General features: G+C 45.2%; 1 protein-coding gene across 4 annotated transcripts in view; it reads left to right on the top strand.

Annotated features, from left to right (window-relative positions):
* The window catches only part of ARHGAP19 (Rho GTPase activating protein 19), a gene marked incomplete at its 5' end in the record, with an annotated part of 46,474 nt that extends 44,544 nt beyond the window's left edge, over positions 1-1,930 (top strand). For 3 of the 4 annotated variants that reach the window (XM_084245648.1, XM_084245650.1, XM_084245651.1), the window contains 2 exons: positions 1,113-1,223; positions 1,755-1,930. In XM_084245648.1, coding sequence (XP_084101774.1) covers positions 1,113-1,223; positions 1,755-1,910 — 267 coding nt within the window. In that variant the 3' untranslated portion in view covers positions 1,911-1,930. The remainder of the gene's footprint in view (positions 1-1,112; positions 1,224-1,754) is intronic. The other variant, XM_084245649.1, reaches the window with a different exon arrangement.
* Positions 1,931-25,771: the final 23,841 nt, after the last annotated feature.

Here is a 25,771-nt window from a genome sequence, read left to right on the forward strand (position 1 = left end):
AAAATGTTAGCTAGTTTCATAAAACAAGAGTAAAAGGTTTTCATTGTAAATGAAGAGACCTTTGAGCTAATAATTGATATGGGTTTCTGCCTAATAGCAGTGAAATAAGGAGATGTCTTATTTCATAAGTTCACTGGAAACTGTGCAGCTGTCCTGTAGCTTCTGGGCCCCCAGTTTAGCTTGCTCTGAGGTAGTATTTGACCTGTGAAAGGAAGCGGGACTGGTCTTATTTGCCAGCATTTCTGTTTTTAACTATTTGATTTATATCCTGCTTTGATCATTTTTGGGCTAGGTTTTTTTTTCCCTTCAGACCACCTCCTCTCTTATAAATAATGTATTACATCAGGATATTCTGCTATATATATTATAGAGTTTATTATATTTAGAGTTTATTCTAGTTTTGATATGTTCCTTTTTTGGAATTCAAAATTTATTCTCTAAGGAGAAAAATGGAAGATTTCTCCAAAGATGGTAGAATTGTCGCTGTCAGCTGTTGCAGTAAGTTACATCAGTATCTGAGCTGCTCAGAGATGAAAGGGCTTTTAGTCCTACTCAGAATGTCAGTAGAGTCATCTGACCCTCTTAAGAAGACCTGTATTCTCTTGTGGCTATATTAGAAACTCTTAAAGAATTCCTCCAAATTTTCCAATCCTGTATGAGGCCATGAGAGGGAAGCAAAGTCTTGGAGTGGACACAGCATAAGTATCCCTTGGTGGGGAGACAAGCGGGGACTCTTTATACCGCCAGGGATAGCATGTCTTCAGGGGAAAGAAACTACACTGGTAAGGAACTGGCATTTCTTTCATGTTCTTAGAAATGCAACTGTGATTGGCCTGTATAAGCTATTTTAAATAGACTATATAGTTGCACTAATATTTCAGCCCAGTAAAGGAAAAGTGATCACTAAAGAGAGGCGATGATTTCAGGGTTTTTCTTTTATAGAACACTTTGACTTCCCTAGTGTCAGATGGCCTGGGAGGGCCCCTACATAATTTATCAGAAAACTGAGTTTATTTTTTAGCCTAAGAAACTATGGTTCTGAAGGTGGGTTTAGCTATAATATGAACATAGTCGATGTTTCTAAACCAAATATTTTTCTCTTCCTAAATCAGCGGAAGGTCCTAGGAAATCCGATGATGTCAGAAAAGAAAAATAAGACCCCTACTCCGGAATCTGTAGCTTTTGGTGACTTGAAGAGAGCCAGCAAAGAAAATATGAACCTAGTAAGATACTGTTTTCTGGACTTTTTCTCTCTTTCTGTGTACATTTGTAGAAGGAGGACAACGGATATACTGTCATCTGTTTTTCCTTTGTTTCACTGGACCGTTCAATTATTCCCTTTTCTCAGTTAATCCTTTCATTTATGCTGTCTTATTTTTGTAGATTTTTAATGGTTTATTCAACAAACACATATGAGTTGAAGGAGGAGCTAGCCAGTCATAAGCAGAGAAGATAAATACAGTGAAATAGCTCCACAAAGTGCTGGAGGGATCATTCTTTCTGGGAGACTCCACAGCGTGGGTGACCTTTGAGCCAGGCCTACCTGGCACTGCATTAGCTGGGGGCTGGTCCTTCAGGCATCTCAGGCAGAGTTACTTCATTAAGCTAGCAATAAAATAAGTTAAGATGAATGATAAAAATATATCAGTCTCATTAAAACTTCTCATGTTGAATTTGAACAAGTAATTCCTCAGTAGCCTGTCTATAGGAATGACAGTAGCACATTCACGCCACTAAATTTTTTCTTATTACAGTTATTTTCTGACTCCCCGCCTGTCATGATGACACCAACAAGATTGAAATGGTCTGAGGGGAAGAAAGAGGAGAAAAAAGGTACTAAGTGCTCTTATTCCATATTCTTAATGAGTGTTGCTCCTTTCTGCATCTGGTCAGCCAGTAGCCTTTTTTGAATTCCCAGTGTAGAATGGCTGCGACCAGAAGCAGTGTAAAAATTACAAGGCACTTGCCCTTGAGTTCATTTAGCAGATGGTTCTTGAGCAGCTACTCAGCACTGTCCCAGGTGCTGAGGAGTAGAGCTGTGAACACAGACCTACAGGGTCCCTGCATTTTTGGGCAGATGGGAGACATGAAAAATATCTAAAGAATACTTGTTAAGCAAATTAAAAACAAGTGTAAACTAATTTGTGAAACCAAGCGAAGGCATGCTGAGAATATCATCAGTAAACATGGAATAGACTTTAGTCTTATTTATTCAGTGATGCTTCCTTGATAAACAACTCATGCTGAAGGGCCCTGGAAATCAAATCATGTAACGTGATTTTGAGAATATTTAGGACAAGAAGGATTACGTAGTGTTGGCACTGTTGTTTGCACCTTGGGTTCATTTTGGTAAAAGGCTGTTGTACTTTCCTCTGAGGAAAGACCTTGGGATTTGTAGCCAGGCTTGATCTGAGTCATCATTTCTCTGGTTTGGAAAAGCCATTCATTCTCTATGAGCCTGTTTTTGCCTCTGAAAATGAGGATAATAGTTAAATCTACTTCACAGGTTTCTTATGAGACTCAATTGGAATAATATTGGGGAAGCATGTGTTAATTGTTAAAATGTATAGTAGTAAATTATAACTAAAATAACGAATTGGTTTGTTTTATAAGACGTGTATAACAGATGAAGTCTACTGGACATGAGCATAATTACTTACATATTTGAAGCACCAGCAAGAGAGAGAGAACCAAAAAAGCTTGATACTGATGGACAAATCTTTATTCTTTTCTAGAAAATTAGATTTCTTTACTTGAATGCATGTTCTGATCTTTCTTCTTTCCACCATGCTTTTGACTTCTAAACTGAGCTGTCTGATTAAGGCAAGTCAGTGTTTGAATTATTTCCACCTATGGGCCTCCTTGGTGGTGCAACGGGTTAAGTCTCGGCATGATGAAGCTATCAGCAGTCACTGCAGCATGAGCTCGATCCCCAGACAGGGAGTTGACCCACATGGCACAGAAGACCTTTCCTGTCTCACTTGCTGCTCCCCTCAACAGTGTATTTCAGTAGATCTGCCTGTTCTGCTCCCCACTCTGTCTCTGGTGAATCTCCTTGCCCCTCCCCCACATACCTCTGGCCTATACTCCTGCTCTTGTATGCATAAATAAATAAAATAAATCTTTAAAAAATAAATATTTCCCCCTATATATCCATGAGTCAAAACCAAACATGTTTGCTTCAGTTCTACTTTTGTTGCTTTCATTTGTGGAAAGCTAATCAAGAAATTATATTATCTTTCTATGTTGACAGTTCCATTTTTTGGAAGAAAGAAATGAATTTAAATTAAGCCAGTTTAATTTATTTTTATTTTTTAAAGATTTATTTATTTATGCATGCAAGAACTGGGGTGCGGAGGGTGAGAGGATTCACTAGAGACAGAGTGGGAAACAGAACAAGCAGATTGACTGAAATACACTGCTGAGGGGAGCAGCGGGCGAGTCAGGGGAGGTCTGCTGCGCCATGTGGGCAGCACCCTGGTCGGCCAGGGATGGAACTCGTGCTGCAGTGGCTGCGGACAGCTTCATAGGTTGCGTCTTAACCCGTTGCGCCACAAGGGAGGCCCAGTCAGTTTAACATTTTAGTTTTAGAGCAGGTATTCTTAACTTGTCTGATATTGTTGATGTAATTTTATATGTAGGTACATATGTGCATTTTCTGAAGGAGAGAATATATAGTTTTTATTAGAGTCTCAAAAGTATTAGTGATTCAGAATGGTGGAGGTCCACAGATAATGAATGACCTTCCACTGAATGAAGCCATGGTGTTTCACTTTTCTCTGTTCCTGGTCATGTCCTCTGTCTGCAAATGATGCTGCATTCTTCTTCTTTTTTTTTTTTTAAATGAGGCATGTATTTTTATTTATTTGTTTGTTTGTTTGTTTGTTCGTACATGCACTGGGTACAGTCAGAAGCGCGGGAGGGTGAGAGAATTCACCAGAGCCAGAGCGGGGAGCAGAGCAGGCAGAAGGACCGAAGTACACTGCTGAGGGGAGCAGCGGGCGGCAGGAGAGGTCTGCGCGCCATGTGGGACCCTCCTCCGGTGGCCGGGAGCAGCCGGGGATCGAACCGGCGCCGCAGAGGTTGCGGGCAGCTTCGCAACCCAGCGCTCAACCACTGCACCACCGGGGAGGCCCGATGCTGCATTATTCTTGTCTTCCTTCCTCCTCTCTAATTCTTTTCCATTTCTTTTTCTTTTTCTTTTTCTTTTTTTGTGGGACCCTCACCGGCGGCTGGGGAACAAACGGGCTCTGCAGAAGCTGCGGGCAGCCCTGCAGCCCAGCGCTCAACCGCTGCGCCACCAGGGGAGGCCCCTAATTCTTCTCCATTTCTGAGCGACTTATTCTTGTCTGCCTGCATGTCCGCTTCTTGTGATTGTTGGTGGTCTGTCTTAAGTTCTCTGTTCATCTCTGCTTTTGCTTTACCCCCCTTAACAGCTTGGTCTACTTCCATAGCTTAGTTCTGCTCTCTGGACGATAACTGCTCCCAGATCTGAACTCCTTCACTCTCTAAGCCCACAGATCCAGTTATGTGCCATTTACTTCTTTTACACAATGGAAACAGTCAGTTTTTCAATGGTGATTTTATAAAAATAACATGTTCTTTGAAAAAGATAAACCAGTTTTATTATCATCATCACTAATAGTATTCTCAACATCATTCAAAAAGACATTTTTTTAGTACAGGGTTTCTCAACTTGGCACTATGCAACATTTGGTTCAAAAAATTCTTTACTGTGGAGCTACCCTGTGCATTGTTGGAGGTTTAGCAGCATTCCTGGTCTCTACTCAGCAGTTTGCCCAGTTCTCACACCAAAAATGCCTCCAGGCATTGCCAGATGATTCCAAAATGAGAGGAGGAGGCAAGATCATCCTTAGGTATAAACTACTGATTTAGCACCTGCTCATTAATTTTTAGCAGTGAGAATCTTAGCCATTGTTCAAAGTCTAGCCAAAACCCTACCTCCTCTTTGAAAGCTTCTTTGGCTAACCCAGCCAGATACACTTTTTCCTTTGAACTCTTTGACTTTCTAAAACATTGCTGTTTAATATGATTTATTATAGTTATTTATTTCTCATGTGTTGTCAATCTCAAACTGTTTTCTCTTCTGGAAGACAAGGGTCAGGAGAGGCCTCTTGTCTTCTGTTTTTCTCTTATTTTCATTAAGACAGTGCCTTGCATCTAGTAGGCATTTAGTAAACATTTGCTAGTGAGAGAAATAGTAGTGGTAAGAATATGAACTCTGCATTCACTTAGGCTTGGATTCAGTTCCCAGATTCACTGCCCAATAACTATGTGTCTTGGGGCAATTTAATTTGTGTAGGCTTCAGATTCTGTACTTGTAAAATGGCAAGATTGTTAACCTCATGTCCAGGTGGTTGTGAGGACAAATGAGTAAAATACCTAAAGAACTCAGAGTAGTCTATACCTTAGTTTATGTACTTAATGAAGTGGGGGCTGTTATTGCCATTGAGATGGTTTAATGAGTTGAGATTAGAGCAAATGTACAAAATGATTACTCTGGTTGCGAGCTCTAAATTATCAATTTTCTTTTGTGCCCAATTTATAGGAAATATTAACTATACACTCTAGCTTTTAGGTAGGATGTTTGCATAAAGAAATATTTATAAATGTGATTAATGCTCTTGTTTCTCTCATAACCTAGCATTCCTCTGAAGGATCCAACCTCTCCTGTCTACCCAGGATTTTCTCTGCAGCGGGCAGGAGTCATTACTACTTACAGAGAAGCTTGGACTTGCAGCTTGCTTGCTGCATTTTGAATTGTGAAAGTCAGCTAATCCTGTGACCTCACTGATACTTCTAACCCCACTCACTGGATGATGCCCGTACACTCTGCCTTCTGAACCAGCACTAGCAACTTTCTGTCTTTTTTTTTCCCCCCCCACTATTATGGGAAAAACCACTAACAAGGCAGCTTACACAGCACAGTAAATGGACAGACAAGGTGGGTTCTAGTGCTTATTCAGTGTATTTGCTTAGGCAGAGTGTACTTTTTTTAATATGAAATTTGTGCTTAACTCTGATTTTTTTTTTTTTTTTAACTACTGTCAATCCCAGTGGATTGATGTTATTTTTAACTGATATTTTGGGCTTTTCTGTTTTGATAGTATTATGGGGTTTTTGGTTGTTTCTTGTTTGTTTTTTGTTTTATTAAAAGCCATTTTTTGGAAAGGTAATCTAAATGGGCTCTAAGGCAGATAGATAGATACCCTTTCACCCTTTTCCACCTCAAGCTTTGGGAAAGCTCTTAATCTCATAAGCTATATTCTTCAGTACCTTATTGTGTTCAAAAAATTTCTAGCTTTCCTAGAAATTTTAAATTATTTCTTAGGTGTGAGATTATAGGATATTTGATCTGTGATCTTGAGAAAGGAGAATTTAGAATGTTAAAATTATCAAATTTCAGTTAAGTTGTGTCTCTCCATCCTTCTCTCCCTTTCCTCAGTGATGCCAAAATAGTTGTGTGGTTGCTGAACTCATTTCCATCAGTTTCCTCTCACCTAAAACATTTCTGGTGCCAATGTAATACTTCGGTGCCAAATCACTGTGACTCAGGGAAAGTCACTGACAGCTTTCTAGAGGTTTGCTGAAAGATCTGTATGTATGGAAGCTCCGGAGTGTGACTGGGATGGGCCTGAATGGCTTCATGTTCAGGACAACTCCTTATGAATGGGATTCTAGTGCATCCTTCTTAGGGATCTGGGGTGCAGGCTAGACCACATCCTTGAGAGCAAGTTGGAGTCGGAGGAAGGAAGTGTGAGCATTGATGTTTGCAGGACTGAGAGGACTTAAAGGAGAAAATGTTCTTTGGGTGCACTTAAGGCTTTCACCAGTGTTTTAAGGAGCTGTTGCTATACTGACCTCTCCTTGTCAGATTGCGCATGGAGAGTGATTGGTGATGGGGCCAGACCTCTGACTGGGTTGGGCATGTCCGTGAGTTTGAGGTGAGCAATGGCATGACTTTGACCTGGTGTAAAGCCTCACTGCCTGGAGAGCGGCACATGGCAGGTAAGAATGTCTGGTTTGTGCCTACTTCGTTAAGCAGTGGGACATTCTTGCCCTGTGTGTGGAACTGAGTCAGGCCTCTATGTGGAAGCAGTTTCTCAACAAAGTATGATTTTCTGATCTGTTTTAAAACTATTGAAAATGCTGTGTTATTTCTGAGACAAAAGATGACTGGATTGGGTTTGTGTCTGGTGTGAGTCCTTTTCTCTATTTTCTTTCTTTTGCTGCTATAACAGCGAAAGTAAAGGACCAATGTGAAATTTGGCCTTTCAGTGGATCATTTGTGAACAGTTGATGGGTAGGATTATAATGGTGCTTAGAGCCCCTATCTCTAGAGCAACTTATATGATTCTTTAAGATACATATTAGCTAATTCATTGTTGGACTGTTTTTCTTATTGGGAAAAAATTAAATTCCTTGGTACCAGCTATCACTGAATTCAAGCAAAAACTTGTTTTAGTATGACGAGAGTGATGGAGTGTTCTCCCTTAATTCCACACTTCCTTTTCTGATTTGTCTGAGTGTTTCTTTGGAGGAAAGCCTATTTGCTATGTTCTGGCATCAGGTAGAGAGCGCAGAGCAGTGACCTGATAACCTTTTCATTCATTCTGTGGTTGCATTTGAGGGAGGAGTGGAGATTTAGAGACTTTCTGGGGATGAGTGGAATCGGTAAGCCAGGCTAGTGTTCCGGGCTTGTGTGGTGAGAGAGGTGTTTGTCACATGCACATGCTTTTAGGTAGCTTGCCCCCTTGGGCAGTTTATGTGATACTTGGGTAATGTGTGTTTCATTAGAGTTATTTATTGAGTATGCTGTCCCTTGCGTTAAGGGTATGATAGGTCATTTTTTTTACAGAAGCTGTGATCTAGTTGGAATCTGGATTTGAAGAAAAAAGAACATAACCTTGTGCCTTGCAGTATGTGACTATTCTAATCCTGTGGAGTGTTATGGGGAACTCAAAGATAAAAGCCTTTTATCATTTGCTACAGAAGGGTACTATCTCCCTGGGTGGGTATTTTTGAGCCAGTATTTTTTAAAATTTAAAAAAATTAAAAAAAATTTTGATTTTAAAACAATTTTTTAAAAAATCCACGTTTTTAAATTTGTTTTGTCATGTTTATTTTTCATGTTGGTATAATCTCTTTGAAAATGCTTCTTGCACCTTTTAAAATTTCATTTCTTTCTGAGTTGAATTGCGATAAGGTTTGATGTGGTGTCAGGAGGAGGCAGAATATTTGTGGCAGAGAACACAAGCATAAAAATGCCAACCACATCCCCTTGATTCAGGTTTGCACTGGGTGAGCTTCACCAGCTGGATCTGTGAAAACCATAGATGCTGGAGTTTCTAGTCTTTTACAGCTATGGGCCTCCACCCTGGGACCAATGACTGTGGTTTGAGAAACTCCACTGCAGCAATGAAAGAGAATTAGGGGACACTGACTGTACCTGAGTGCCAAAACCTAGTAAAGGAGCCGGTACTTAACGAGCCATAACTGAAACCATGTTGATCCTCCATAAAGGAAAGTTCTTTGCCTTGAATGTCCTTCCAGAGTTAGTCAGGAATGACATGGGAACACCCTTGGGAAATGAGTAATGCAGGGCTGTTGACAGCAGTGGTCCCTGGATGTTCTGGCGGGGTCTTGTTTCACCTGCGTGTGAAGCCAGTTGATCCCGGAATGAGCAGAGCCATCTGTTCTCCTCAAGAGCAGTGTTTCTCCTCAGCTTTCCTCATTGGCACCTGTGTTAGATACGGTTTAAAATGCTGCCTTCTCGGAGAGTCTGTGGTCACTGGGGCTGTGCTCCACACTGACTCCTTGTGTGACCTTGCAGAACTGGGGCAGCCAATTTTGGGAAGGGACTTCTCCAGACGACTGTCTGCTTTCTGTCTTCATGCCAGGCCCTTGCACAGGTGCTTGAAGCTGGTGGCTCTTATTCTGCTCTTTTGAAGTTGAATTCCTGTTCCTAGGAAAGAGCTCATCCTTGTCCTCCTTTACCCTGAAACTTCTGCACTGAAGATAGGACCTTGGTCTAAATCTGAGTTTCCAGCATTTGGCAGGATTGTCCTGGCATTTGGGAAAGATTTGGATTCCTAAGAGAACTTTTCAAGCCAGTGGGGATTAACCCAATCCTAAACTCACTATGGAAAGCCCGAGATCTTTCCACCAGTGGAGAGTTGGTGGAGGGGCTAGTGAGGAGCTGGAGTGCCAGGGTTACCATGGAAACTGGAGTGTGTGAGGCTGCAGCCTAGCTGGCTCAGGAGCCATTGAGCACTCCCCTAGGCGTGTTTAGCGACCAGCAGGACTTGTTGGGAAAACATTTCCCAGCCACAGGGTCCTTTCTTCATAGCAGGGGTTACTTTTGCCCGATCCCTGAGCTTGCTCAGCAAGAGAAGCAAGGTTTCCTATTTTACTTCACTGTTTTTAAATTTTCATTCTTATTTGACTGTTATATATAAGTATGTATGTATGTAATGGAATATGTAAAGAAACAATTATATGCATTGTTTTCCTTTTATATTCATGTCATATTCTAAAATTAAATTTCTTTTGTTTCATACTCACAGGCTTTGAGTGGTCTTTTAACTCACATTTTGACTGAGGCATTATTTTAAAGAGAGATTGCCGCTTGTTCTGAGGAATATGAACCCTCTAAGAACATTGCCATTTTGATTGTTTTCCTGGCTCGTGGGTGGGGTCAGGGGAGCGGGGCTTTGGGTGATAGGAGGTGGGGTTTGAGCCTCTGAGAATCCTGAGCTTCTTGAGTTCCTGTGTGAATCTTGAATGGTTGTGTAGGTTTCACTTGGACTCATAACTTTTGTTTCTTCATTTAGAAATAAACTGTGTAGTTACAGTAACAGTAAAAACAGAAGGACATTTTCATCTAGGGAAGCAAATTGTAGTGCTTAGACACCTCTGGTTGAAATGTTTCTACCACTGATTTATTACATATGTGACCCTGGGTGTATCTCCTCATCTGAAAGGTGGGAAAACTGGTGTCTTAGTAATGCCATCCGTGCTTAGATATAAGGACTTTACACAGAGGTTTTAATCTGAGGCCCATAGTTGTGCTTCAGGATGTCTTCTGCCTCTGTTATTCTATGTAAATTTTGTGTGCATTTGAATTTTTCAAAGGAAGAGATTTGATAGTTTCTGCAAGAATCCCAGAGGATTCCTTGACCACAGAAATGCTCAGAACCACCAGCCTTACACAGTGCCTGGCAGATGGCAAGTATTCATTAAATGTTAATTTTCTCTCTCTCTCTCTGCCAAGGATACATTTTATAATCAGTAGGTTATTGATGCTGACATAGTGATTTTTGACAACAAAGGAATCACTTAAATCCGGAACAGATATAAAAACTCTGCAGTTGTCTTTACTCCATCACCTACACACGAATTCCTTTTGCTGTGTTAGCTCCCCAGGTGCTGCTCAGAATTGTCTGTCCCTCTCTCTTCACCCCCAACCACCAACTCATATATTTGCCCTAAAAAATGGAGCCAGGTCTGTTCTTTGACAGTATAGCGTGGAGAGAATCTTAGATGGTACACTGAAATCTGAGTAATGTAGAAGGGGAGAGAAAGGGCTTCAGGGACTAGAGTTATTTTGAAAAATAGGATCACCGTGTGCAGCAAATGCCAATCATGTAGAGCATAATTACTAATTGAATTGTAGAAAGTAATAAAGTTGTAGATATGCATTAAAAACAGTAGAACGGGAAAATAATAAAGTTGAGAAGAATTTTCCTTCGCCTCTACTTCCTCCCGCCAGTGCCGGTCCCCCATGGCAGGCTCCAGCCACATTCTTGAATTAGAAGCCGAGGGAAGGGGAAAGATGAAGAAGCCTCTACCCTTGACTAGAATCACAGTGTAGAGTACATCAAGTTGGTTTAGATGCTTCTGTTATGTCAGCCTTTGATCTCCCCATATAAAGCAAACATAAAAAAAATGAGAGTTCAGCAATGGTCAAGTCTTGGTCCAAGTGGGGCTTTAATATCTTGTCTTTTATCAGCAGCATCGGTGCTTAGATCTTGAAAGTCCACCTTGGAGGCAGGATGAGGGCTTTGGAAGGCACCGTGGGGGGCAGGGCTAGCTTCCCTTTTGGTTTTTTAAAAGATTTATTTATTTATACAACAACTGGGGTACAAACCAGAGGCATGGGAGGGTGAGAGAATTCACCAGAGACAGTGGGGAGCAAGAACAGGCAGATAGACCGAAGACACTGCTGAGGGGAGCAGCGGGTGAGGCAGGAGAGGTCTGCTGCGCCATGTGGGTTGGTCCCCAGCCGGTGAGGTTCGAACCCGCACTGCAGAGGCTGTGGACAGCTTCACAGTGTGGCGCTCAACCTGCTGCGGGAGGCCCAGCTTCCCTTTTTATTCCCAGTTATCAGCCTTTAAAAATTTTCAATGGCTCAGTAGTGAGGACGGCTGAACGCAGTTGAGCCATAGCAGGGGGCAACAGAGAAAGGAACAAACTGTAAAAATTGTGAAGTGGAAGCCATTGCTCGACACCATTGTATGGAAATGGGGGTGCTTTTAAGAGTTTCTCCTGCTCAAGTGCGTCCCAATTTTCCAGCATTGGAAGAGGAGTATAGAGGGTCAGTAAGGAGTTAAAATTTCTTATGAATGAAAAACCTTTTTTTTTTTTAAAGATTTGTTTTCATTTATTTATACATGCACTGGGTACAGTCAGAAGTGCGGGAGGGTGAGAGAATTCACCAGAGCCAGAGTGGGGAGCAGAGCAGGCAGACTGAAGTACACTGCTGAGGGGAGCAGCAGGCGACAGGAGAGGTCTGGGCGCCATGTGGGACCCTCCTCTGGTGGCCGGGGAGCAGCCGGGAATCGAACTGGCGCTGCAGAGGCTGCGGGCAGCTTCGCAACCCAGCGCTCAACTGCTGCACCACTGGGGGAGCCATGAATGAAAAACTTAATCACAATTTTATTGAATATTTACTTCGTACCAAGCTTTGTGCTAGCCAATTAATTTCCTTTCATTACATTCATACATGTCTGTGAAGTATTATGATCTCCAGCTTTATAGAAGAGACCTATGAAGAGTTTTATGTATCATTGTCAGCTAAAACGTGGCAGAACCAAGGTTAGATTCTAGGGCTGCCTGAGTTTAAACACTGCCATATTAAGCGGGGTTTACAGCCCAAACATAGAGACAGTTATCAAATTGATAATTACTTCAAGAGATTTAAATATACTGTGGAAGCCAAACACAACTCAGCCTGGATTATGCCCACAAGCCCCACTTGGCATCTTCTGTGCGATGCTGCTCTGCTCATCTTCCAATTGGGTTCTGGGTCTGCACAGGATGTTCCTCAGAGCTCCTCAATGTTGGCTCTGGGTTGACAGCAGCTGTGTGCCTTCCACGAGTGGTGTTCAGATGCAGGGTGTCTTCTCCATCACCACCCCTGCCTGCAATGCCCCAGGAGTGCTGGAAACTACGTCTTTAAGAGTGTTAAGAGCCATAACCACCTACTACTGAGGGAGGGCAGTTCTTCACTCTCCACTGCTGTTCCAGATGGTAGCCACCAGTCACATGTTGGTAGCAAGCTCCTGAAATGCTCCAGTCTGAATTGAGACTGTTAGTGTGAAATATACACCAAAATGCAAAGACTTATTGAGAAAAGAAGAATGTAAAAATGCCTCTTTTTTTAATATTGATTACATGTTGAAGTGATATTTTGGGCACACTGGGATAATAAAATACATCATTCAAAGTCATTTTACCTGTTTCCTTCTCTATAATGTGGCTGCTGATACTAGATACATCTCACGATGCATTACTATGGTCCAAAACCCGTGGGGCTCTAACCCTAGGCTGTCTTTTCTCCCTTAGAACATATTCCTCAACTCCACTGGCAACTGTCATCACATTTCCTCTTTTCCTGTAGTCCTGAGACCACCCCAGGGAGGAAGGAAGAGGTCAGGGCAAAGCAGGGCAAGGATCACTCCCTGACTCCTGTGGCGTCCTCTGCCCCTTGGCTGGCCGCAGCAGTGCTCAGCGGCTCCAGCTCCCAGCTGCGCACGTGGCTGGCAGCTCTGGGGGCCGGGGATCCCTGCAAGGGTCTTTCAAGTCAGAGTATGCCCCAGACACGGCTGCTTCCAGGGAGGGCTGCCCTTCCAGGGAGTGCAAGGGAGAAAACCCTTGTGATCCATGAAGCCTTGTTAAACTTAACGAGTTCGGGGGCCTCCCCGGTGGCACAGCAGTTGAGTGCTGGGTTGCGAAGCTGCCCACAGCCTCTGCAGCACTGGTTCGATCCCTGGCTGCTCCCCGGCCACCAGAGGAGGGTCCCACATAGCGCGCAGACCTCTCCTGCCACCCGCTGCTCCCCTCAGCAGTGTACTTCGGTCCTTCTGCCTGCTCTGCTCCCTGCTCTGGCTCTGGTGAATTCTCTCACCCTCCCGCACTTCTGACTGTACCCAGTGCATGTATAAATAAATAAAAAAATAATAAAAGAACCCTGCTTTAAAAAAAAAAAAACAACTTAATGAGTTCGTAATCATGTGTGTGTGCGCGTCCTGTATTTTCCACGTGGATAAAAATGCAGTTGTGAAGTTGGAAGCGGAAATTTGCGGGTATTAAGGTCTTCATGGTTCTCAACTGGGAACTACTGATAAGATTGCTAAAGGCTAAAGGAGGGGCGCTGGGCTGGTCAGAAGAGAGCATTAAAATTGTACCCTCCCTCCTTCATGCCGCACTGTCTCCGGCATGAAGACCCAAGTCTTTCTGGGCCAGGGCCTCTGCCTCTCCCTGATAAAAAGCCACTGGGATTTAGTGGAAACACGTAATGAATCCAGCTTTTATTAAAGACTTCGGTGTGACTGCCGCGGCCTGTTGGAGGTCTTTCGCTGCAGCCACCGCAACACCGTGCGGGATGAACTAGAAGAGGAGGGTGGAGAGGAGGGACATGCCTTGTTTCCGCTCTTTCTCCCCGGAGCAGGCGAGCCTCTTTGCACATGGGGGGGAACTAGAAACCATCTGGCATGGCGGAAAGGGGGATATATTTAGTCTGGAGCAAATCCTCGGCAGACACCGAGTCAGCCGGCAGAGCTGTTTGGGACTGTTGGAGGGAATATTGCTGGTGGCTTGTGGCACCTGCTCAGGTATTTGCGAGGCGCGGGAGGCGGTCAGGACAGCCTCACTCAGCCAGGGCGCTCCCTCGCCTCCAGTTTACAGTAAGATTTTGTTGGAATAAGGGGCCCGGAAATCATTTAGCTCACAGATGATGTTTCACAGACAGAAATGGAGATTCAGAAAGATGGGGACTTAGGGCTGAGATGGTACATCCAGTGAAATGGCATTGAGTGGCAGTACAGGGACTGGAATCTCTCTTAAAATCAGCTCTATTAAGCATACAGTTTGATATGTTGTGACAGACACGTACATCTCTGTAACCACCAGCTCAATTAAGATGTACAGATTTCCATCACCCAGAAAGTTCTGTTCTGCCTCTTTACTATCAATCCCCTGGGCCTGCCCCAGGCTACCATCTCATTTCTAGCGCTGGAGATTACTTTACTCATGAATCCCGTCTCCTAACTTGCAGTTGGTGTGTTGACAATGCCGCCTTTCACTCCCTGTCTGACTTTAAATATCTGAGTGTTTCTGCACGGAGGAGGGAGAAAACCCTTGCTACGTGTTTCTGGGACCAGGAGCAGGAAATGAGAAGAATGATTCTGACTTATATTCTGTTTCCAAATACTAAACAGTGCCTGGCACCTTGGAGCTCTTAGTAAATGTACTGAACTGGATTCGATCCTTCCAATAATGGAATGGCCCCCGGTCAGAGAAGCTGCCCCGTTCCTCCTGGATGAACATGTGCTGGGTGGCAGTGCCCATCCCTAGAGGGCACAGGTGATTCTGAGTTTTTTGGGCTTGAGAGAGAGCCATGAGGGCAGAGCCATGTGGGCATGGCTGGTGCTGCTCCATGGCAGTGCAGTGGAGAGACGGTGCGTTCTAATGTGATGTGGGGGGTGAGGTGGAGCTGAGTGCTGTGGGCGCGAGGGACAGGCCCAGAGTCCAACTGGGAGATTTGGGGAGCTCCTCTAGTGGGTATGTGCCACATAGGATGCTAGAAGTAGCCTGTGGAAAGGGATTTTAGTACAGGAACGGCAGCATCACTTGACAGCCACATGAGACCATAGCGCATGTGCGTAACTGCTCTGCCTGGGAGCGTGGGTCTGTGTGACTTCTCAAGTTGCTGCCATCGTCAGATGTGTAAGAAACCTGCGGAATGGCCACAGGTGTCCATAGGCATCCACACAAATTTGTGGTTTGAGTCAGAAAATGGCCTGACACAATGCTTTGCATATTGGGAACAAAGGTGCCCTCTAGAAGCTGGGAAAAAATAAGGAAACAGATTTTTTTGCTAGAGCCTCCAGATAGAACTACCCCTGCTGACACTTTGATTTTAGCCCAGTGAGAACATTTCTGACCTCTGACCTCTAGGACTTTAAAATAAAAAATTGGTGGTACTTTAAGCCACTCAATTTCTTATAATTTGTTACTGCAGGAATAGAAAGCCAGTGCAGGGCCTTCCTGGTGGCGCAAGGTTAAACATCACACTATGAAACAATCCGCAGCCTCTGCAGCATGAGTTCTATCCCTGGCCAGGGAGCAACCCACAAGGCACAGCAGACCTCTCCTGTCTCGCCCACTGTGTATTTCAGTCTGCCTGTTCTGTTCTGTTCTGTTCCCCACTCTGTCTCTGGTGAGACATATGAACTCTGGGCCCCCTACCCTTCACCTCTGGCCTGCACCCCAGCTCTAGTATGCATAAATAAATAAATCTGCAAAAAAAAAAAAAAAGAAAGAAAGAAAGAAAGCCAGTGCACTGGATCACATGGGGAACATGTTACTACAGTAAGAGTCATGTGATCATTTAAGGACAGGGCGGTTTTGTTGTGCAGCTTTCACAGAGTGGACTTATGCCAATCCAGTGGTCTGGCCTGTTGGGACCACCTCCTCCCTGCAGTCCATCTCCGACCCAAACGTTGACAAGTGACGCCTGACTATGCAACAGCATGGGTGAGGATGAGACATCAGAGGCCCTTCAGAGTACATGATTTCACTTATATAAGCACAAAAACGGGCAAAATGGATCTATGCTATTAGAAAGCAGGAGAAGCCATGAGTGGTTATTAACTGGAAGTGGGTTCAAGGAAGCTCTGAGGCGCTGGTCATGTGGGCATGTCGGTTTGAGAAGATTCATTTTCCTCTCTGTCTGCATATCAGTGGAAGGTGTGACTGTGACTGTGTGTGCTTTATCCAGATGAGCCTGGATTTTGAGGGGCATGAAGGGGATTCTTTTTGAACTGGGTGCTAATTTTTCAGGTGTTTAGGTCTTGGGCTTGGGGAGACTGGAGAAGTAGGGTGAGAAGCTGGTTGGGGAGCTGGAGAGAAGGTGGAAGGTGGGACAGGGAGGCCCAGGATCCTTCCCAGAGGTAGTGCTTAGAGCAAACTATGTAATTATGGGGGTTTGGGAGTGTGTGAAGCAGAAGTAAACATCTTGGGGGCCCAGAGTTCATATGTATCTATTGAGCTGGTGCTGCCTCAGTCCTCAGGGCTATCACAGTCATGGGGTTGATGAAAGGGGGGTGCTCAGTGGCCCAGGGGGGTAGTACTGTTATGGGTGTTGAACACAGGGCCTGGAAGGGCAGGGGGGCAGCTACCTGTGGAAAGGGGAGGGGCAGGCTGGACCGAGACGCCTGAGCCAAAAGACAGAGCAGCCCCACCTGGCAAGGCGCCAAGTGAGCTGGTGCCTGGCGCTGAGTGCACGGAGTGAGTGGGGGGTCCTCAGAACTGCTGCAGCTGGTCCTCCACAATTAGGGGGGCTGATTATCAGGGCCACAGTACCTACAGTTTAGCAACAACCCAAAGGGAAGTAAATCAAGACCCTCTAACAGCAGAGGGAGGCTGTCTGCTCTACTTTTCTTACCATTTTTATTTATTTATTTATTTATTTATTTAATACTTTTTTTTTTTTTTTCAAGATTTATTTATTTATACATGCACTGGGTACAGTCAGAAGCACCGGAGGGCGAGAGAATTCACCAGAGCCAGAGCGGGGAGCAGAGCAGGCAGAAGGACCGAAGTACACTGCTGAGGGGAGCAGTGGGCGGCAGGAGAGGTCTGCACGCCATGTGGGACCCTCCTCCGGTGGCCGGCGAGCGGCCGGGGATCGAACTGGCGCCGCAGAGGCTGCGGGCAGCTTCGCAACCCAGCGCTCAACCGCTGCGCCACCGGGGAGGCCCTTCTTACCATTTTTAATCAGAGGAAGTACACTAACTTCCACTAAGCACCTGCCATGTCTCCCACTGTGATCCAACATGCCTTGTCAGGTGTAATCATCACAATCCTGTGATGTCACAAATCTATTTGAAGGATGAGGAAACTGAGGTTGGGAAGTGAAGAAATCTGCTCATTGTTATTTAGACAGACCTGGGATGCAACCAGTCCTGGGCTTGGCTTATCTAATTAAATCTCTCCCCTCCAGATTATCACTTCAACAGGTAATTGGTATAAACAGTTGTTAGTGAGCTGTTTTATAGCCTTTTCCCTCCTGTAAGTGCACGTGCCTGCAGTTACCATTGCTGTCATTAGATGGCGCAGGTGACCTTTCCCCAGTTAACGCAACAGGCGTTAGAGGTTGGGTGGGAACTTCTCTTAAATCCCCCTCTTTAATTTATTTTAAAATATTTTAGCCAGGGCCTCCCCAGTGGCACAGCGGTTGAGCGTCGCACTGCGAAGCTGTCTGCAGCCTCTGCAGTGCCGGTTCGATTCCCCACCAGCCAGGGAGAACTCCACATGGTTTGGCAGACCTCTCCTGCCTCACCCGCTGCTCCCCTCAGCAGTGTCTTCAGTCTGTCTGCCTGTTCTGCTCCCTGCTCTGGCTCTGGTGAATCCTCTCACCCTCCTGAGCTTCTGACCTGTACCCCAGTTCTTGTATAAAATAAATAAATCTTTAAAAAATATATATTTTAGCCAGAAGTGAGCTTAAAAGATTCCAAACCATTATAAACCTACTCTAAAAATAAACACAGTAGCTGGGTCCGAATGCTCCAAGTTAACATCTATGTTGACTATAAGTCAGAGATAAGTAGTAAAATCATGCTAATTTAAAACTTGCACAGACACTATTAAATCTTAATAGTAATTGCAATCACTGTTTTGCACTTAGGCAAATAAGATTTTGGGGGTGAAGAGTATTTTCTCACTGGCTTTCTTAGATGTGCTGGTATGTGGTGGTGATAAAAAGTAGACCAACCATCAGTTGATTATATAAAAAATTCTCCATAGACAATGGAGTCCCCTCTTGGCTGCACCCAAGGGAAACCTGTCTGACCACCAAACTCTGGACCACTGCTGGTACCTGTTAAACTGGGCTTCCGTTCTATTTCCAGGATGAGGAAACTGAGTCTCATGAGCCATGTGCCTCCTCCCATTTGTGTCACGATACAAACGGCCAGCTTTGAACTATCGACAGCATTCAGACTTGACTCCCTGTCCAGTGCTCTCCACCATATCATTTCTCAATCTCTGTGTACAAAATGTCTGAGCCTGACACCGTGGCCCAGAGCTCAGCCCCTGCAGGTCACTTACACGCTGAGAACAAGGCTGAGCCCAGGCAGGAGCTGGGGTCAAAATTATGGAGTGAGGGCCTCCCCGGTGGCGCAGTGGTTGAGCGCTGGGTTGCGAAGCTGCCCGCGGCCTCTGCGGCGCTGGTTCGTTCCCCGGCTGCTCCCGGCCACCGGAGGAGGGTCCCACATGGCGCGCAGACCTCTCCTGCCGCCCGCTGCTCCCCTCAGCAGTGTACTTCGGTCCTTCTGCCTGCTCTGCTCCCCGCTCTGGCTCTGGTGAATTCTCTCACCCTCCCCTGCTTCTGACTGTACCCAGTGCATGTATAAACAAAACAAACAAACAAACAAATAAATAAATAAATAAAACATGCCTCTATAAAAAAAAAAAAAAAAAATTATGGAGTGAACCAGGGGAGGAAGGAGCAGAACACCCTCCAGGCATGGAGAAGCTCACCCTTCCCAGAGGTGGGAGGGCCAGCCCGCTGGCCATCTGGTGGCAGATGACACTGGCCCCTTCCATCATGGAGGGACATTGATTTGGTCCTCACTGGAAGAGACACTCTGAGTGTGGATTTGCTAACCCCATCCTGAAATACTTCCGCCAACCCAACCATCTGTGGCTCAGGGAATGCCTTCTTCGGTCTGAGTGTTCTGCGTAGTACTCTGCTTTTGAGCAGGGGACTCACTTCAGAGCGATGCAAGTGCAGCCACGGGCTGTGCTCACGGGAAGTCATTGGTGTTGTCACCTTTCCTGAAGCCCAGAAGGAGCTGGCCTGGTGGGACCATGAGGTAACCTACTGAAGATATGGTCGTGGTACTGTTACAGGTCAGGGAGAAAGGCATCCCAGACCCCGCAAACCTGCCTGCTCTAAAGATTTATTTATTTATTTATACAAGCACTGGGTACAGTCAGAAGCACGGGAGGGTGAGAGAATTCACCAGTGCCAGAGTGGGGAACAGAACAGGCAGACTGACGAAATACACTGCTGAGGGGAGCAGTGGGCTGCAGGAGAGGTCTGCGCGCCATATGGGACCCTCGCCCAGCAGCTGGGGATCGAACCGGCGCTGCAGAGCCTGCAGGTAGCTTCGCAACCCAGCGCTCAACCGCTGTGCCACTGGGGAGGCCCAAACCTGCCTGCTCTAAATAGGTTCTGCCATCTGCCATATCAACACAAAACATATGAGACTTTAATGGGAAGGAACTTTAATACAATTAGGAAACAATACAGGAAAGACAGAGAATATAGTTTCTAAATCAAGTACCCAGAGTTACCCGTCCCCTCGTGGGTAAAAGTCCACCCAAGCAGGATTGGCTCAGAACAAGGCCCCAAAGCCTGCCACAAATCTAAAGCATCTTCCAGTGGGGACCCTCAGAAAAGGATCAGAAATAACCAGACAAGTTTGGAAGGAAAAGAGCAAAATCAAAAACAAGACAAAACCCGCCATTGTCACCTCCCCACGGGTCTCTCACCCACATCTGTGTCAACCAGTCCGCGACCAAAAGGCAAGTGCAGTTTCTTCACATGTTTCTCTGCTCCATGTGCCTCCTTCAGGTCTCCTTCTGGTTCTCCATTCTGCTTCCTCCCTTTTTCAGTTTCCTCTGCAGCTTCTTCTCTCCCTGCTTAGCTCAACCCTCCTTTGGGGTGGGGCAGGGAAACTGGAACCTCCCCCTTTCCTGGGGACCACCCTGTTACAGCACCAGTTGGCCTGAAAAGTCGGAGCTTTGTCCTCACAGGATGCAGTATATGCCTCGAACCTGTGACTGTCTCTCCCCTAGTCATCAAGGGGGTGTGCACAGGAGGGGGCCACTATTACATGGAATAACTTACCTGCAGAATCATTTTCCCCCTTCGAGCTCTGCTAATTCAAAGGCCTTAGTTCTACTGGAAAAATAGTTCCACCAGGGACACACAATGACTCCACTGAGTTGAGCCTGCCACCCAGGGCGCCTCAGGCCTCTGGACCAAAGGGAAATCCGTGCACAGTGGGCACTACACAGTGGGGCAGAGGAAGTGTGTCTGCAGCTGTAGGGTCACCTCTTCATACTTGCTCATCAACAGTAAAAGTGAATAGAAAACTCTAGCAACCAGCAAGAGGTAGGGCCGCAGAAGGATTTGGACTTTTCAGTAGCGAAGTTTTGGGTCACTCCAAGTGGAGGACCTGACCGGCTGAGGTGTTGGTAGGGGTAGGTGTTCATTTTACTTTCTGTGTTTATCAGAACATTTAAATTGTCTGTGATTCACTGACTTTCTATTGGACAGTATTGGGTTAGAGAGTTATTTGCCTAAGTCGGGGCAGGTGTACGGGAGGCTGAGCTACCTGCCTTTTCAGCATCTGGAAGGGTTTCTGCCCCACTTTCTTTTGGGGGAGTCATCTCTGCCCACCAATTAAGTCTTGGCTATAAATCTTGCTTTACCTTTTTTGTTCCATGAGTGGGTGCTTGACCCCAGTTTGACTCATAGACCGCCTCTCCTCCAGGACTCTGAGCTTAGAGTGGAAAAATATTGCAGATAATCTATCAGCTAAGGGACTTATATCTGGAGTATGTAAAGAACACTTATAACTCAGCATTAAAAATCAAATACTTCAATTTTAAAAGTGGGCAAAGACTATGAATAGATATATCTTCAGAGAAGAAATATGAATGGTCAATAAACCTATAAAAAGATATTTGAAGTCATTAGTCACCAGAGAAATGCAAATCAAAACCACAGTGAGATATACTTTTCAGCCCCTAGGATTTACAACAAAAGAAGACAGATCATAACAAGTTTGGCAAGAATGTGGAGATCTAGAACCCTCCCTCATTGCTTGTAGGATTATTAAGTGATGTAGTCATTCTGGACAACAGCCCAGCAGCTCCTCAAAAAATTAAACAGAGTTACCATATGACCCAGCAATTCCCCTCTTAGGTATACATCTAAGAGAATGAAAACATGCCCACACAATACCTGTACAGGAATGTTCGTGCAGCATCATTCGTAATAGCCAGAGTGTAAACAACTCAAATATGCAGCAGATGATAAACAAAATTTTTATGATCAAAATATTCAGGCAATAATGCTCTGCTTCCCACTCTGTCTCTGGTGAATCCTCTCACCCCCTGCACCTCTGGCCTACACCCCAGTTCTTATATGCATAAATAAATAACAATAGATATTAAAAAAAAACAAAAAACAAAAAATATTCAGGCAATATTATTCAGACATAAAAATCAGTGAAGTCCTGACACATGCTAGAACATGGGTGAGCCTTGAGTACATGCTAAGTTAAAAAAACCAGACACAAAAGACCACTTGTTGTATGGTTTGGTGTATATGAAATGTCAAGGGGAAGCAAATCTAGAGTCTAGAGAATCTGTGGAGAGTTGATTAGTGGTTCCCTGGACTGGAATGGGAGTGTTGATAGGTCAGAGGTTTCTTTTTAGGATGTGAAAATCTAAAATCAGGGCCTCCCTTGTGGCGCAGGGGTTATTAAAGTCTCAGTGTTATCAAGCTATCACCAGCCACTGTGGCATGAATTCAATCCCCAGGCAGGGAGCTAACCCACATAACACAGCAGACCTCTCCTGACTCCCCCGCTGCTCCCCTCAGCAGTGTATTTCAGTCAATCTGCCTGTTCTCCCCGCTCTGTCTCTGGTTGGATCCTTTTATCTCCCACACCCCAGTGTGGGAGGCCTACACCCCAGTTCTTGTATGCATAAATAAATAAAATAAGACTTTAAAAAAATATCTAAAATCAATTGTGATATGTGTACACAACTCTGCAAATACATAAAAACAACTTCAAATGTGTGACTTGCATGATATGTGAATTTTATCTCAAAGCTGGTTTTACGAAAGGATATCAGAGAAAAATCCCCTCACTTCTTTCCCCCCCGCCCCCAGTTCCTATTCCTGTCCACAGAAGTATCCATGATTACCAATTTCTTGTGTATGCTTCCAGAGAAGTAGATACACCCACACAGAATTTTTATACATGCCATAGCAAACCACACAAATGACTCTGTACTTGCATTTTCCACTTGCCATGCCTTGGAGTCATTTTCATAGAGATACTTCTTTCTGAAATCTGCATGACATTCCACTGTGGGGATGCATGATGCAGTTGGCTGAATGAAGGCCCCCAAAAGGAAATTCACATCCCAATCCATGGAATTTGTGAATGTTATCTTCATGGCAAAAAAGGACTTTGCGGATGTGATTAAATTAAGGATCTTAGATGGAGAATTTCTTGCTATTGGCTGTGTGAGCCCTAATAGAAGATTTAACAGAGAAGAAGAAAAGGTAACGTGACCAAGAGGCAGAGAGTGATGTGGCCACAGGCAAGGAATGCCAGCTCCCAGTGGAGGCGGCAAGAAGCCGAGAGCGGACACTCAGAGGGTCTGGGAGGATCGCGGCCCTGCTGATACCTTGAGTTTGGTCCAGTGATACTGATTTCAGGCTTCTGACCTCTGGACTGTGAGAAAATAAATTCTGGTTGTGTTAAGTCACCAACTTTGGAGCAATTTGCTACAACCACCACAGGAAACTAACACAACTCCTTTATACCAGTGGATACTTATATTATTTCTAATGTTCTGCTTTGCAAACAGTGTTGTGAATTTCTTGGAACATATGTCATTTCACATAGGAATAAGTAAATCTGTAAGTTATATTGTGGAAGTAGAATTGCAGGATCACAGAAATACAAAACATTCATTTTCTGCTTATATTCTTTTTTTAAAAGAAGATTTATTTATGCATACAAGAGTTGGGGTGTAAGCCAGAAGAGTATGTGTGTGTGTGTGTGTGTGTGTGTGTGAGAGAGAGAGAGAGAGAGAGAGAGAGAGAGAATTTACCAGAGACAGAGTGGGGAGCAGAACAGCCAGATTGACTGAAATACACTGCTGAGGGGAGCAGCAGGAGAGACAGGAGAGGTCTGCTGTGCCATGTGGGTTGGCTCCCTGGCCAGGGATTGAACTCATGCTGCAGTGGCTGCCAACAGTTTCATAGTGCTGAGGCTTAACCCCTTGCACCACCAGGGAGGACACCCCCCCACCCCCAACCCGCCCGCCGCTTATATTCTTAATTAACTTCAACTTGCGCCCAAAGAGCATTTATACAGGTTGGCTTCATGGAGCAATTTCCCTAACTTGACTTTTTCCAGTGTCATGCAAGGAAGAGCCTACTCAAAAGATACTAGCACCAGGAAGTCTTCTCTCTCCTAGGAAGAGCTATTTGCTCCACTGGTTGAATTCCCAAGGCAACTTGAATCCCTGATCACGTTGCACAGAGTTTACATGGCGTCTCTGTCAGACATGGTGAACTCTTTCAGCACGGGGCCTGGGTCTTACTCACTTTTGCATCTCCCAGACTTGTCACAGACCCTAGAGAACCACGAGGACTCTGTCAATGGATGGAGGGTGTGGCACAGGGTAGAGCCTGACTGCGTAAAGTCAGGACCATTGTACTGGGCAGTTGAACCTGACTGCATCAAGTCTAGGGCTCAGAAATTGTAGGGAAATGGCCGTTTCTGGAACTGTGGACACTGCCACCTGATTACCTAAGATGGACCTATTCCCTGACCCTGGGAGCCCATCTATGTAGTTTGTATATTTTATACGTTCCCAGTACATGAGTAGAATCTGAGGCTGATGATTCACTCTGAGGAGGGAGAAGAGTCTCGAGGAGAGGCCAGGCAGCAAGTCCCCCAGTTTCAGCTCATGTAGGAAACCCCTGCTGACATAAGGTGTAGATGTGGTGGCAGCCAGACCTGGCCATGGAGAGGAGCTCCTGGTGGTCCTTCCTTCTCTGCTTCTGTTGGGTTGTTCCTGGAATCTCTCACTTCTAAGGAAGTCCTTTCTCAATCTCCCGCATTGGCTGAGGGCCACATGGGCAAATGTGGGTGATGAAGGATGTGCATGGGGGGCCCTTTGCTCCCTGGGCCTGTCCTGGGAAGCCACCAAGAGCTGTTGAGGCTCACCACATCCTGTCCTAGGCCCACAGGGTGCTGACCACTCAGTGGGTGTCGGTTGTGTGTGTTCAGGACACTTTCACAGGCATTGTTTCCACAACAGGCTCCTTTCATTGAGTGAACCTGGAATTTGAGGTTTAGGACTTGGGTTTTAGGGTGAGCCACTTGTAGAAATCCATCTCTCATAATGTCCAGGGCTGGGTAGAGTGCAGGGAGACAGGGACTCTAGAGGTGGGGTGAGGGAATGTTTTCTGAATGGTAGTTTGGCAATAAGTATCAAGGCTTAAGAATTTCCCTTTGCATTATCATTATTTTTTTTAAAGCTGATATGTTGTATTTAAAAAATAGTCCTTTTGTTGTGGAGATACCTACTGAAATATTTATAGATGAAATACATGGCATCTGGGATTTGCTTCGATATAATCAGTTGGGGTGGGGCATGTGGGTGGAGTGCAGCTGAAGCAAGCTTGGCTCTGAGGAATTGTTATTGAAGTTGCTGCATGAAGGGTTCAGGGAGGTTGGCTGTTCTCACTACTTTTATAAATTTAGAAAAATGTCCATAAAACACAGTTAATGAATAATGTTATCTTTGACCTAGCATTTCTACTATGGGAACATCATCCCTCGCCAGCCTTTGCTGAGCCCAGTCCAGAGAACTCATGTCCTGCTTGAGCCCCTCAAAGTCCTCAGGGCACCCCCCGTCCTCTGAGTCAAGGACAGTGTTCTCACATGGTTTACTGGGATGTCCCTTCTTTCTCCAGCCTGTCTCTGCACACCTGCCACCCAGGTTTTTAGATCCCAAAACTTGCTGGTGACTTTGGGCCTCGGGTCTTTGTCTGGAGCCCCCCTCCAACCCCAACCCCAGGCCCTGGCCCTGGCCCAGACGCATCTTCTCTTTATCTGATACCTGGTTGAGACCACCTCAGGGCAGCTTGCTCCGGTGCCTTCTTGCTTCGGGTTCCTCAGTGTCCTGAGTTGATCCTTCACTCACGGCTCTCACTGCTCTTGGTGATCGCAAACACTGGTGTTTTTTTGTTTTCCATTTATGCCCTGCCCCAGACTAGACCAGGGACTCCTTGGGAACAGGGAGTGGCCTTGGGACACACCATTGCAGCCCAGAGCCAAGCACATAGAGGCCTTTGTTATTACTAAATATGTACCAGGAGGGTGTGAGTCGGACAAGTCTTGGAGGACGATGCATGCTG

The sequence above is a fragment of the Talpa europaea genome, assembly GCF_964194135.1.
Source record: "Talpa europaea genome assembly, chromosome: 10".
Taxonomy (NCBI): domain Eukaryota; kingdom Metazoa; phylum Chordata; class Mammalia; order Eulipotyphla; family Talpidae; genus Talpa; species Talpa europaea.